Genomic DNA, 12,215 nt, shown 5'->3' with positions numbered 1-12,215 from the left:
AAATAAAATACCATAAGCACATCAAAAGATAAAGGAAGTCTGCAACTTACATCAAAGTTTAAGGATTAATTTCACTTAACACAGAGTTTCTACAAATCAAAATAGAAAAAAAAAGACCAACCATCAAAAAAAAGGGTCAACTCACATAGAAGGATGTATAAATGTCTCCAAAGCATATGAAAAGACAACTGCACTCAAAATAAGGGAAATGCAAATCAAATCTACACTGAGATGCCAATTTTTACTATTAGACTGGATAACAAAGTGTGGTAACCAACTGTGTTGGCAAATGTGCAGTAAATCAGCATTTTCAGTACTGCTATCAGAAGGGCAGAACCACTGCAAAGGGTGTTTAGCGATATCAGAAATACAAATACAAATGAATAAGGCTATTCAACAAAGCATTATTTGTAACAGAAAAAAATTGGAAACAATCCAAACATCTATTAGTGAACTGGTTAAATAGATTATATAGCACATAAATATAATAGACTACCATGCAGCTTTGAAAAAAACAGAACAAATCACAACAAAAGAATTAGGAAATGCTTTATGTACAGAACATAACTCAGAACAATGAGCAAGGAGCAAAAAGGCTACCATTTGTGTAAAAAGGAGGGTAAAGAAGAGAACATATTGTATCGTTTGTATATGCATAACATGTCTCTGGAAAGATACACAAAAAAATCAATAATAGTTGTTGCTTATCCAGGTAAAGGAAAGGGTAGCTAAGGGAGATAAAATAGACACTTCACTGTTGAATACTCTTTTATGCCATTTGCATTATGAACCATTTGAATGTACTGCCTATTAGAAAATTAAGTTTTCAAAACAGAAAGAAGACACGAGGCTTCTACAATTTTAGATATGTAATTAAAAGCTTTTTTTGTCAATTTTTTTGTCAATTTTTAAATCTAGGGCAAACTACAGATCATGAAAAACCTAAATAAATGGCCCTAGTCCTATTAATTTATATTACAAGACTGACCAAAATAACTATAAATCGTGAAAACACAAATACTAAAGTACCTAACAAATTACTGAGCGCTGAAGATGTCTTTTATCTACTTCAAAAATAAGCTGTATCTCTCTTACCATATTGCAAATATTTTGTCAGACTGAACTTCCTGCTTGGAAATAGGAGGAGACACAGGAAATACAAATCACTATTAGAATGAATGAGGAAAACCTTATCTTTTAAAGTTTTTAATTTAAAGTTTTAAAATGTTCTTTTAAAGTTATTAAAAAGGTAAATTCCAAAGTTAAAATAAAAAGTAAAAGGAGTTAAAGATTCCAATTTCATTCCAATGCATTTAGTATGCAGAGGAAGCAGACAGACTTTATGCATTAACACCTGTAGTAGCACAAACAAGATTAGACCTCCATGATTCTAAAGTCATTCTGTGTATGTTATCTCTTAATGTTTTGGTATATTTGTCAAATGCATCGACAGTGAAGACATTCAGAACAAGTCATGTCACCTTTGTTTTTTTAAATGTAATCACGGGTTTAAAACAAAATGATCTTCACATTCCTGTCAGCTTTCTGATCCTAATGTATGACAGCTTTTTTCTTTAAATTTTCCCCCTTTAAAATAGAAATAAAAACACGCTTTTATAGGTTTTTTTAAAATGTTAAAATAGCATATGAAAAATATCTAGATTGCCAGAGAACAGAGATTCAAAAATAGTTTCTACCTCCCCCTTGCCTTTCCAGGGTTTTAAAATTAAATTATCATTAGAAGAAAAAATTAAGTATGTTTGAATTTGACCTCAATTTTTCGGGTCACTAAATATTTTTCATTTGAGGTATCAGTGATGTTCTTAGATGGCCTCAACAATAAGAGTGAGCTGGAAAGGTTTTATTTAAACACATAAATTTATACCAAGGAAAACACAATTTAAAAAATTTTCTAATCTCATGGGGCATATTGAAACAGAAGTTTAGGAACAAAAAAGTAATCTTTTAAATTTCACCCAACACAAAAGTAAAATTGTAACAATAATCCCAAGGGTAAAGACACTCATAGTGGGAGATAATATTCAAAAGATTGCTTTACCTCAAAGGAAAAAAGATCTCCAAGGCAGCTGAGAGGCCACTTTCTTCAAGTCTGTTTCTGGAATGTGGACACCAACTATACACAGGCACACTCCTTCCCCAGGACATCCTGACTGCACACAATAGCTACTGACAACAATTGAATGAACTGTGGTCGCTATTTCCAAGCATGGAAATTTTACTATCTATAGACGCAAATTTCCCTATCTAAGTTAAATGACACTTATAAACAATCTATTTAAAAACAAATTTGGTTACCAAGCACATTTTTAAAAGTCGCAACAGAAACTACCCATTTTTCTCATTTAAAGCCATCTATATGTTTCTCAATGCTTGAAATACAGGGGGAACAAAAAGAACCACACAAACACAATACATCTATGTCAAAAAGCAGAGGAAGTGTTTCTCAGGTATATGGACCATATTTTATTGACAAGCTTTTTATTTTGTCCTCATGCCTCACTCAGCCCTTGACACTTGCCCTTTGCCTTCTCTAGATAGGAGTGTGTTCACCAATTGCGCCATGTTCTCCACATCCAGATTTCTCGTGCAAGTGCCCCAAATCACAGGCCCAACCTCCACCACCCCAACTCAAAAATGCCCACTCAACCTCTGAGACTCAGTACAGTAATTTCCCTGCCCCAAAGAATCCTTTCCTTTCCTTACTCAACCTGCAGGTAATCACTTTCTACAATTACATTACTTGAATTCATATTACTTGTAAGTGACATATAACACTGACAATCACTTCTTGTACTTTAAAATTCCATGACATCTTTCTCCAGACCATCTCCTTACTTCTTAGGTGTTCATCAGGTTTCTCCATCCTCTCTCTGTCCCTGGGATCTCTTACTCAGCCTATATTTACTCTGCACAGTCTGAGTTGGTCACCTTCTTCCATTACCACCTAGACACCACACCTTTCAAGTCTGCCTCTTCAACTCACATTAATCATCAACATCCTGCATTTCATCAAATCAACATCCATCCCCTCCTCTAGAACAACCACATTCCACCTCCACCACACTCAAGCTTCTGCCTTAGATCAGACTGCCAATCCACATCCAGTCCCTTATTTCTACTAATCTCCTAACTGAATTCCGTCCCATTCTTCTCAAAGACTCCCTTCACTTTCAATCCTTCTTATATACTGTAGTCCAGAAAAACAGATTCTAACACTTTGGGTGGCAAGTCCTTTCATTAGAGGATAAATCCTAATTCTTGATTCTTTATTATATGTAATACACGTGTGTGTGTTTATCCATACATATAATTAGTTTCACTTTTTTTACATTAAAAAAAAGTCTTTTTCTCTATTCAGCTCCCTCCTTTAAGTGGAGTTGCTACAAATTACCATTTTCCAGCACCAACTGTCCTCACAAAACAAAGACTTTTGTACACTAATGACCTACTTCAAAAGAGCATGCCCTCTTTCAAAAAACTCAAAAATTTTAAATATCATTTGTTTATTTCAGGTAGTATTTTTAGACTGCTTCCTGCCAAATAAGTTTTCATTTTCGAAAGGAAAAGAGTTTCAGGTGTGACTCCATGGGAATATCCACATATGAAAGTATACATAACTCCTACTGACACATGATACCAATACCACATGGGGAGATGGCACTATAGTCATTATAGACCAAAATGTATCACTTGGATGCCTTTTGCCCACACCACCCACATTTAATAGATCTTTCTTACCTTTTACTTTTGCAGTAAGCATTTCTGCAGCATTTTGAAGATCAACAGAATTGAGGTTCTGATGTTTATTCATTACAGATTTTAAAACACGGAGGAGTTCATCCAGACGTATATGAATGACTTCTTTAAAGCAATCTTAAAGAAAAAAAAAAGGTTTGTTTCCCACCAGGTTTCAGGAATGCAAACTATGACAGATCATTTTGAAACACACTTTAAGTAGAAGCAGTGGCCCCACAATTTTTGCCCACTATACGTTCACTTGTGTTTTCACCATTGCAGTTAGTATATATAGTTTATACGGCCTCCAAAAATTCATAATTGTTTTAAGTCAGTAAAGATTTCAGTTACAGTCAAGTTAGTACTACCTTTTTCAGTTTTCCCAGTCTAAATACGTCTCCAGATTTCCTTTGAGGCAACTTTGAGGTCAGTTTTTCCTGTTTTATAGTTTCAACCATAACATGCTTTAGAATATATATGGTAACAGAATTAAAGCTCAACAATGCCTGGTATATAAACTAATACTAAAGAACACTTACATGTCAAGTTTCCACATTAGAATTGATTCTTTGCATTAGGTAATTATTAGATTAAAAGTCATATAAGAACTACCATTTGACCTGCCCATTTTAAAAACCTGTGATATAATTTACATATGATAAAATACTCAGATCTTTATATGGTTCAATGAATTTGTGTGCTTTTAGGAAAATCGAATTTGTTGCCAATGATGAAAAATTGAGACATCATTCCAAAAATTCCAGATTTCTGGAATTTACTCTTGAAAACTCAAAATCTGGTTATAGCAGGCTCACATCCTCCTTGGCCATAAACAGCTGTAACAAAGCAGCACTGCTCTCTTAGGTACCCCCTTCTTCCCAGTCTCTACCTGTCTACCCCAAGCCTGCTCTGCTCATTTATACCAACTCTGGGCAGATGGAGGCAGGCAGGATTTTATAATCCCTGGAAATAAGGTGGCCATATGAATTATCATTCAAACCAAAACACTCTAAGCAAGTAAAAAGGGTAATGCTACCCATAATCATGTCAGCACAATAGGCATATTCCTGGACTGTCATCCCAGGCAAATAACGTATAATCACCCTAAACTTTGAAATCCCTCAAGTAATCCTCAAACATCTAAAAGGACAACCACCTTAAATGCAATACTCTGATGTAATATTCCTTTCTGTAGCCTTACATATAGCGCTAGTTTAATAATAGTTAACATTTATTAATGGGTTCCTAGGTGCTAGGCACTGTTAAAAGCACTTAAAAAGGTATTATCTCATTTAACTTTCATATCAATCCAATTAGGTAGATAATTTTAAAATACCTATTGTACAGTTGAGAATATTGAAGTACACCTAAGTTCACCAAGTTACTAAACTGTGGGGCCAGAATTTGAACCCAGAGAGTATAATTACAGAAGCCATGCTCTTAATGCTACACTGCCTCCCTATTGAAATAGCTTAAAAAGCAAACAAAACCCATTTTTTAAAACACAATGTCATCTTATACAAATTTTTCAGAAATGTTAAAAAGATAACCATCAGAAAGAAAAACTGTCTTTAGATTAAAAAACAAAAATGAAAAATTCTACCACCATCTATCAAATATTCCATTCATTAACTACATTATCAAGAGAAAAAAAATATGTATAAGAGGTGTAGGCAAGGTAGGGAGGTAGATCTATCAGGGCAAAGGGTATTCCAGGAAGAGGCAAACAATAGTTCAGGGAGAGATGGAAGCAGAGAGAACAGAGTACCTTCAGGAGAAAACATGACTCATTCATCCAATAAATTTTAATTTTAAAGGTGCTGGCCTAAGTAGCCTTAGAATGAGTGAGTCTATAAGACTAAAAGAAAACAAAACACACAAAAGTATTATACTCTATTGTATTGACAAAGTGCTTCCAATGAGGCTTTGGTTAATGATTCTGATGTTGTTATACATATGTACTGGAATTGAACAACTGGGTAAATGGATGGTGGATGGTGGGAACCAGGAATCTCACTGTTGGCACAGAAATTCACAAATAAACAGGAAAAGGAGGCTATAAGGATCCATACTGTGGTAGATTACAGTTGGATGCTTCATAAACCCATGTTTATGGAGCACCTGGCTGGCTCAGTCAGTAGGGCACGCAACTCTTCATCTTGGGGTTGTGAGTTCAAGCCCCACGTTGGGTATAAAGATTATTTAAAAATAAAAGCTTTAAAAAACAAATTTATGTTTAGCTTAATACAGACACAGGTGGCTGTATCTAATATAGAAATGTTTATAGATATGTGTATTTACACAGGTTAGTATACACACATATATTTCTTTGATCTGTCCACTGAAAGGGCGTAAAGGAAATGAAACCTATCATTGTGAGCTTGGTTTCTAATACTGTTCTCTAATAAAAGGAAAAGGAACCAGGGCTTCTTAGAGAAAGGGATGACCCTAGGACCAGGGAAGGAAACATGCAAGATGAGTTAGAAGGATCCAGTAGAACCAGAAAGTAAGAGCTCAGAAAAACTAACCCTCACACTGAATAAGGTATGCCAAGAGCACAAAGGAGCCAACTGAGAGAGCTCCTAATGGCCAAAGCTAGAAAAATTTGAGCAACAAATAAAGTAGTACTGGATTATAACCCAAAATATAAAATAAATATAAATGAGCACATACTGACACAAATGAATAAATTAACACGTGAAAGAGAAGAGACAAATCTCTTGTGTAGAAGAATGCCAAATAATTTATGTAGATCTTTTGTCCTCAAGGAGGTGGAGCATGCACACAGTGACTTCCTTCCAAAGAATACAGTAGAGAAAAGTGAACAAAATGAGTAACTTTAAAGTAGAGAAACTTTACTATTAAAGACAGGTGATCAAGGTCAACATTAACAGTGATATACCACGTTTATAGTAATTATTCTTGATATGATCCATGATGAAAATGGCACTTCACATATGTTATCTTCCTCCTCAATATCCCAATCTAATCATGAGAAAAACATCAAATTCTAATCAAGGTATATCCTACAAAACAACTAGTACTCCCTAAAACCGTAAAGGTCATCAGGGCGCCTGGGTGGCTCAGTCAGTTACGCATCCAACTTCAGCTCAGGTCATGATCTCATGGTTTCTGGGTTGGGGCCGCATGTCCGGCCTTGTGCTGACAGCTCAGCGCCTGGAGCCTGCTTCAGATTCTGTGCTTCCCTCTCTTTCTGCCCCTCCCCAGCTCACGGTCTATCTCTCTCTCAAAAATAAAATAGACATTAAAAAAATAAATAAATATGGGAATGCAAGCTGGTGCACCCACTCTGGAAAGCAGTATGGAGGTTCCTCAAAAAACAAAACATAGAACTACCCTACAACCCAGCAATTGCACTACTGGCCATTTACCCATGGGATACAGGTGTGCTGTTTCAAAGGGACACATGCACCCCAATGTTTATAGCAGCCCTATCAATAATAGCCAAAGTATGGAAAGACCCCAAATGTCCATCGATGGATGAATGGATAAAGAAGATGTGGTATACACATACACACACACACACACACACACACACACACACACACAATGGAGTATTATTCAGCAATCAAAAAGAATGAAATCTTGCCATTTGCAACTACGTGGATGGAACTGGAGGGTATTACGCTAAGTGAAATTAGAAAAAGACAAAAATCATATGACTTCACTCATATGAGAACTTTAAGAGACAAAACAGATGAACATAAGGGAAGGGAAACAAAAATAATATAAAAACAGGGAGGGGGGCAAAACAGAAGAGACTCATAAATATGGAGAACAAACTGAGGGTTAATGGAGAGGTTGTGGGAGGGGGGATGGGCTAAATGGGTAAGGGGCACTAAGGAATCTATTCCTGAAATCACTGTTGCACTATATGCTAATTTGGATGTAAATTTTTAAAAATAAAAAATAAAATTTAAATAAATAAATAATAAAATAACTGTCAAGGGCATCCAAAGTGAAGAAAGTCTGAGAAACTGTCACAATCACGAACAGCCTAAGAAGACATGAGAATTAAATGTAATATGATAGGATCCTAGAAGAGAAAAACAACATTAGGAACAATTTATGGCAATATGAATAAACTATGGGCTTTAATCAATAGGAATGCATCATTAGTATCAAATATTGGTTCATTAACAGATGTACTCTACTAATGTAAGATATTAATAAATAAGGAAAACTGGGTATAAGAATATATGGGAATTCTCTATACGATCTTCTCAGTTTTTCTGTAAATCAAAACCTGTTCTAAAAATAAGGTCTATTTAAGCCAAAGTATGGAAAGAGCCCAAATGTCCATTGACAGATGAATGGATAGAGAAGATGTGGTATATATATACAATGGAGTATCAGCTGGCAATCAAAAAGCATGAAATCTTGCCATTTGCAACAACGAGAATGGAACTAGAAGGTATTATGCTAAACGAAGTAAGTCAGAGAAAGACAAATATCATATGACTTCACTCATATGAGGAATTTAAGATACAAAAGAGATGAACATAGGGAAGGGAAGCAAAAAGAATATAAAAACAAGGAGGAGGACAAAACGTAAGAGACTCAAATACAAATACACACACAAATCCCACTCCACACACCCCCCACCGCCCCCCAAAAACAGTCGCAGTAATGAGCAAAGCAAATGAGGTTAGTAACTGTTCTTCCCCAATACAAAAGAAAGCTGTAAGTGGCTAATTGGTGTGATAGAAAATAATGGATTCAGGGGGGGCCTGGCTGGCTCAGTCAATAGAGCAGGCAACTCTTGATCTCAGGGTTTTTCACATCAGGTGTGGAGCCTACTCAAAAAAAAAAAAAAAAAAAAAAGAATAGATTTAGATCAAGAAACCTGGGTTCCAATGCTTGATCTTCCACTTCCTTGAAATAGCCATATGCAACTAACTCTTAGTTTGTCTAATCCCTGATTTATCATCCATAGAACAGAATTAGTAAGAACACTGTTCTAGCTACTTTGTTATTGTGAATGTCAAATAAATGAACAAAAACAAAACTGTTTTACTGACTTAATACACATAAATAGCTATTATTTCTGTTAAACCTGTAAGCCAAACTAAATACATTTGACAATAGATTTGTCTCACATAGAATTACATTCAACAACAAATACACTTACAACAAGGTCCTACAATATTTTGGCTAATGGAAAAGAGACCTTAAAGTTTAAGTTTCAATTTCATTTTACATGTACATTCTAAATTAATGAATTAACTGGAAATAAAGTTATTATTAAAGATATATTTTATAATATTTCTATTTTTATCACGTTATAGTATTTAATTTAGTCATATAACTAAATACAAGACCATTTTTAAGTTTTATAGTGCCCACATTGTAAATGCAATGAAATTTATACTACAAAGATATTCAATATGCAGTATTATAACATTCAGCCAAAATCTTAATACTAGTTATCTAGAAGAGTAAAACTGTATCCCAATGTTTGCTTGTTTATCTACCATCCCTGTAATATGGTAATTTGAATTTTAATTTATCGTTTCACTCATTTGTGCCACTTATTTTCGGCTTCATTCAGCTTATCAAGTGAAAACAGATTAGCTAGCTCCATTTTTTGGTTCTCATATACTAACACAATACCACAGTGTTTATACTGCAAACACTTCATGGAAATGCTTAAGTAAATAAATGAAAAAACTATGGTGTTTTCCTTGATTTAAAAAAACTGACAATAATTTTTAAAACCAGTCTTGTTAATTCAGCTTAACCTCTGTGGGAAAGCAATGAAAACAAGGAGGAAAATAAGTTTCAGAACATATCACTAGGAAACTCCTTTTTTGCTGTAATGACTTCTGAATTTACATGATAAAAGCAAAGCCTGAACAGCAGCTTTCTTTATCCAGCCACTTGGGGATTATAAAATAAATAGCTGACGTTCAAAAACACTCATTCTAAGAGCTTTACGAATATGAACTCTAATGTTCACAACATCTCACTGATGTAGGTACTATTATTTCCTTTCAACAGATGTAGAAACTGAGGCACTGAGAAGGTAAGTAACTTGCTCAAGGCTATATACAACCAGCAAGTGTCAGAATGAGGATTCCACCTCAGTGTTCCACCTCCAGAATTGTGCTCTTGATCACTAGGATACATTAACATGATTAAAGAAGTTATAGCTTAATGACAGTTGATCTGCAGTCTGTGATTTAACAGACTTTAACTTCTAATCAAATATGCCAGTTACTATTATAAACGGTGTTAAATTATATAAACCATTCTAGGCAAGTGCAAAAAAACAGTCTCCTAAGAGCTGGTACATGTGTCATGAATAAGCTACCTATATTTCACACTTCATTCCTCAAAGGTTCACTTCTAAGTCATAACCTATCAACATTTACCTGAACTTCTCCTAAGTGCTATCCATTAGAAATCACTTCTGGAGAGGTTTCCTTCTAAAAGAACACAGTAGGAGGACATATCTAAGACTAGCAACCTAATGTTTTCAATATTTCACAAAATTTCTGGCACAATATAGAGGATGAAAGCTAAATATTAATATAAATATGAAGTATTAAGTTAAATATAAATATTCATCAATGGTAAAATAAACACTCATTGATATTTGTTGAAATAAATTTACACATTCTCCTATATATTCACCTGAGGAAATCTTAATTAATCAACAAGACAGGATTTCAATTGAAACTCTGAAAATTTATGCAGAACTTCCCTGTCACGACTGAATGTATTAGTTAATGGCATTAAATTTTTTTTTAAGTTTATTTGAGAGAGAGCGAGCACGTGAGCGAGCAGGGGAGGGGCAGAGAGAGAGGGAGAAAATCCCAAGCATGCTCCATGCTGTCAGCAAAGAGCCCAACGAAGGGCTTGAACTCACGAACTGTGAAATCATGACCTGAGCTAAAAGCAAGAGTCAGACGCTTAACCCACTGAGCCTGAGCCACCCAGGTGCCCAAGCATTAAACTTTTTATCTAACTTCTCCTATTCAAAAAAATTTGCTTTACAAAGTTAACATAACTCTTCTGACTAAAGTTCTGCCAAATTCAGGACCTACACAGAAATCATCAGAAGTTATCACTTATAAGATTCAGTTATATTTTTATAAAATAAAAGTGATACACCCTTAAATTAGAAAGTTCTTTTTTAATTAGAGAACTTTATTTGAAACAGATGATAAAGTTTTATCTTCCTTTCTAGCCTATTTAAGGAACAAAACAGGGGCGCCTGGGTGGCTAGTTAAGCATCTGACTCTTGATCTCGGCTCAGGTCAAGATCTCACAGTTTGTGAGTTCAAGACCTGCATTGGGCTCTGCACTGACAGAGGGGAGCCTGCTTGTGATTCTCTCTCTCCCTCTCTGCCCCTCCCCTGCTCTCTCTCTCTCTCAAAAATAAACAAACATTTGAAAAAATAAAGGACAAAACAAAATAAGGCACCATTGTCACAACAGTAAACTTTTATTAAAATCCATCCTTAAAATAATGTTACATAATAAAGAAGATGTAAGAAGTATTAGACTAACTACTGATTTTCCTTAAAATATATTTTACAGTGGCAATGGACCCTTCTAAGTGCTGAGTGCAGAAAAATTAAGTAATTTGTACTATTCTTTCTAATCTAATTAAAAAGCCTTGCACCTTTCAAAATCACTGTTGAACCTCCTTGAATGGTGTTTACTTGGAAATGAGGAGGTATGCCACAGAGTTTAAGATTATTGTATGAACTAGAACAACACTTATGAATCTGTTCTTTGGAATTCAGAACACATTATTCCTCAGGGGGACAGCTGTGAACTTGAGGTAGTTTATACAGCACATACGTTAATCTGCAGTGTTAGATATAAACACAGACAGTATATGTATAATAGAGTGCATTCAGCATTTTAATATAAAATGTAAAATTTGGCCTTGTAATTATTCATACTGCACCTTAATAGCACTGGATAGAAATCTAAAACTTCAAATTCCACATGTGCTAGTTATATAAGAGAAGAGGATAACCTCCTCTTGGAAATAAACAGTGGTCAGAGAAACAGCAAACTCTATCAGTCATCCTATCTAAGTATGTGTTTTCAAAGTCCTCTGATGTCGCACATTAAACTCTCCATTTTTATTTGTAAATAAAAAGAGCAAAAACAAACTGCATACCTATCTTTCATATTACCACAGAGCTCTTTGGTAGATGCTTATTTCTGTCATCAGTTCCTCAACAACTATGGCAATATGAGTTTCACATTCTCACTTGGGAAATTTTCACAAATACCACACTTAAGATAGTTATCATGAAATTCACCTTTAAAAAAATCCTATGGGGCACCTGGCAGCTCAGTCAGTTAAACATCCAACTCTTGGTTTCAGCTCAGGTCATGATCTCACGGTTCATGAGTTCAAGCCTTGCACTGGGCTCTGTGCTGACAGCATGAAGCCTGCATGGGATTCTCTCTCT

General features: G+C 35.0%; 1 protein-coding gene across 5 annotated transcripts in view; it reads right to left on the bottom strand.

Annotated features, from left to right (window-relative positions):
• ARHGAP29 (Rho GTPase activating protein 29) overlaps positions 1–12,215 on the bottom strand; it is a 63,478-nt gene that overhangs the window by 41,377 nt on the left and 9,886 nt on the right. For 4 of the 5 annotated variants that reach the window (XM_019457555.2, XM_019457552.2, XM_019457554.2 and 1 more), the window contains one exon: positions 3,760–3,894. In XM_019457555.2, the coding sequence (XP_019313100.1) occupies positions 3,760–3,894 (135 nt within the window). Of the gene's footprint in view, positions 1–2,059; positions 2,185–3,759; positions 3,895–12,215 lie in introns of those variants that run through there. The other variant, XM_019457556.2, reaches the window with a different exon arrangement.

The sequence above is a fragment of the Panthera pardus genome, unplaced genomic scaffold (assembly GCF_024362965.1).
Source record: "Panthera pardus isolate Hobbes unplaced genomic scaffold, ASM2436296v1 HiC_scaffold_11, whole genome shotgun sequence".
Classification (NCBI taxonomy): Eukaryota; Metazoa; Chordata; class Mammalia; order Carnivora; family Felidae; genus Panthera; species Panthera pardus.
This window is presented reverse-complemented; position numbering and strand designations above follow the sequence as displayed.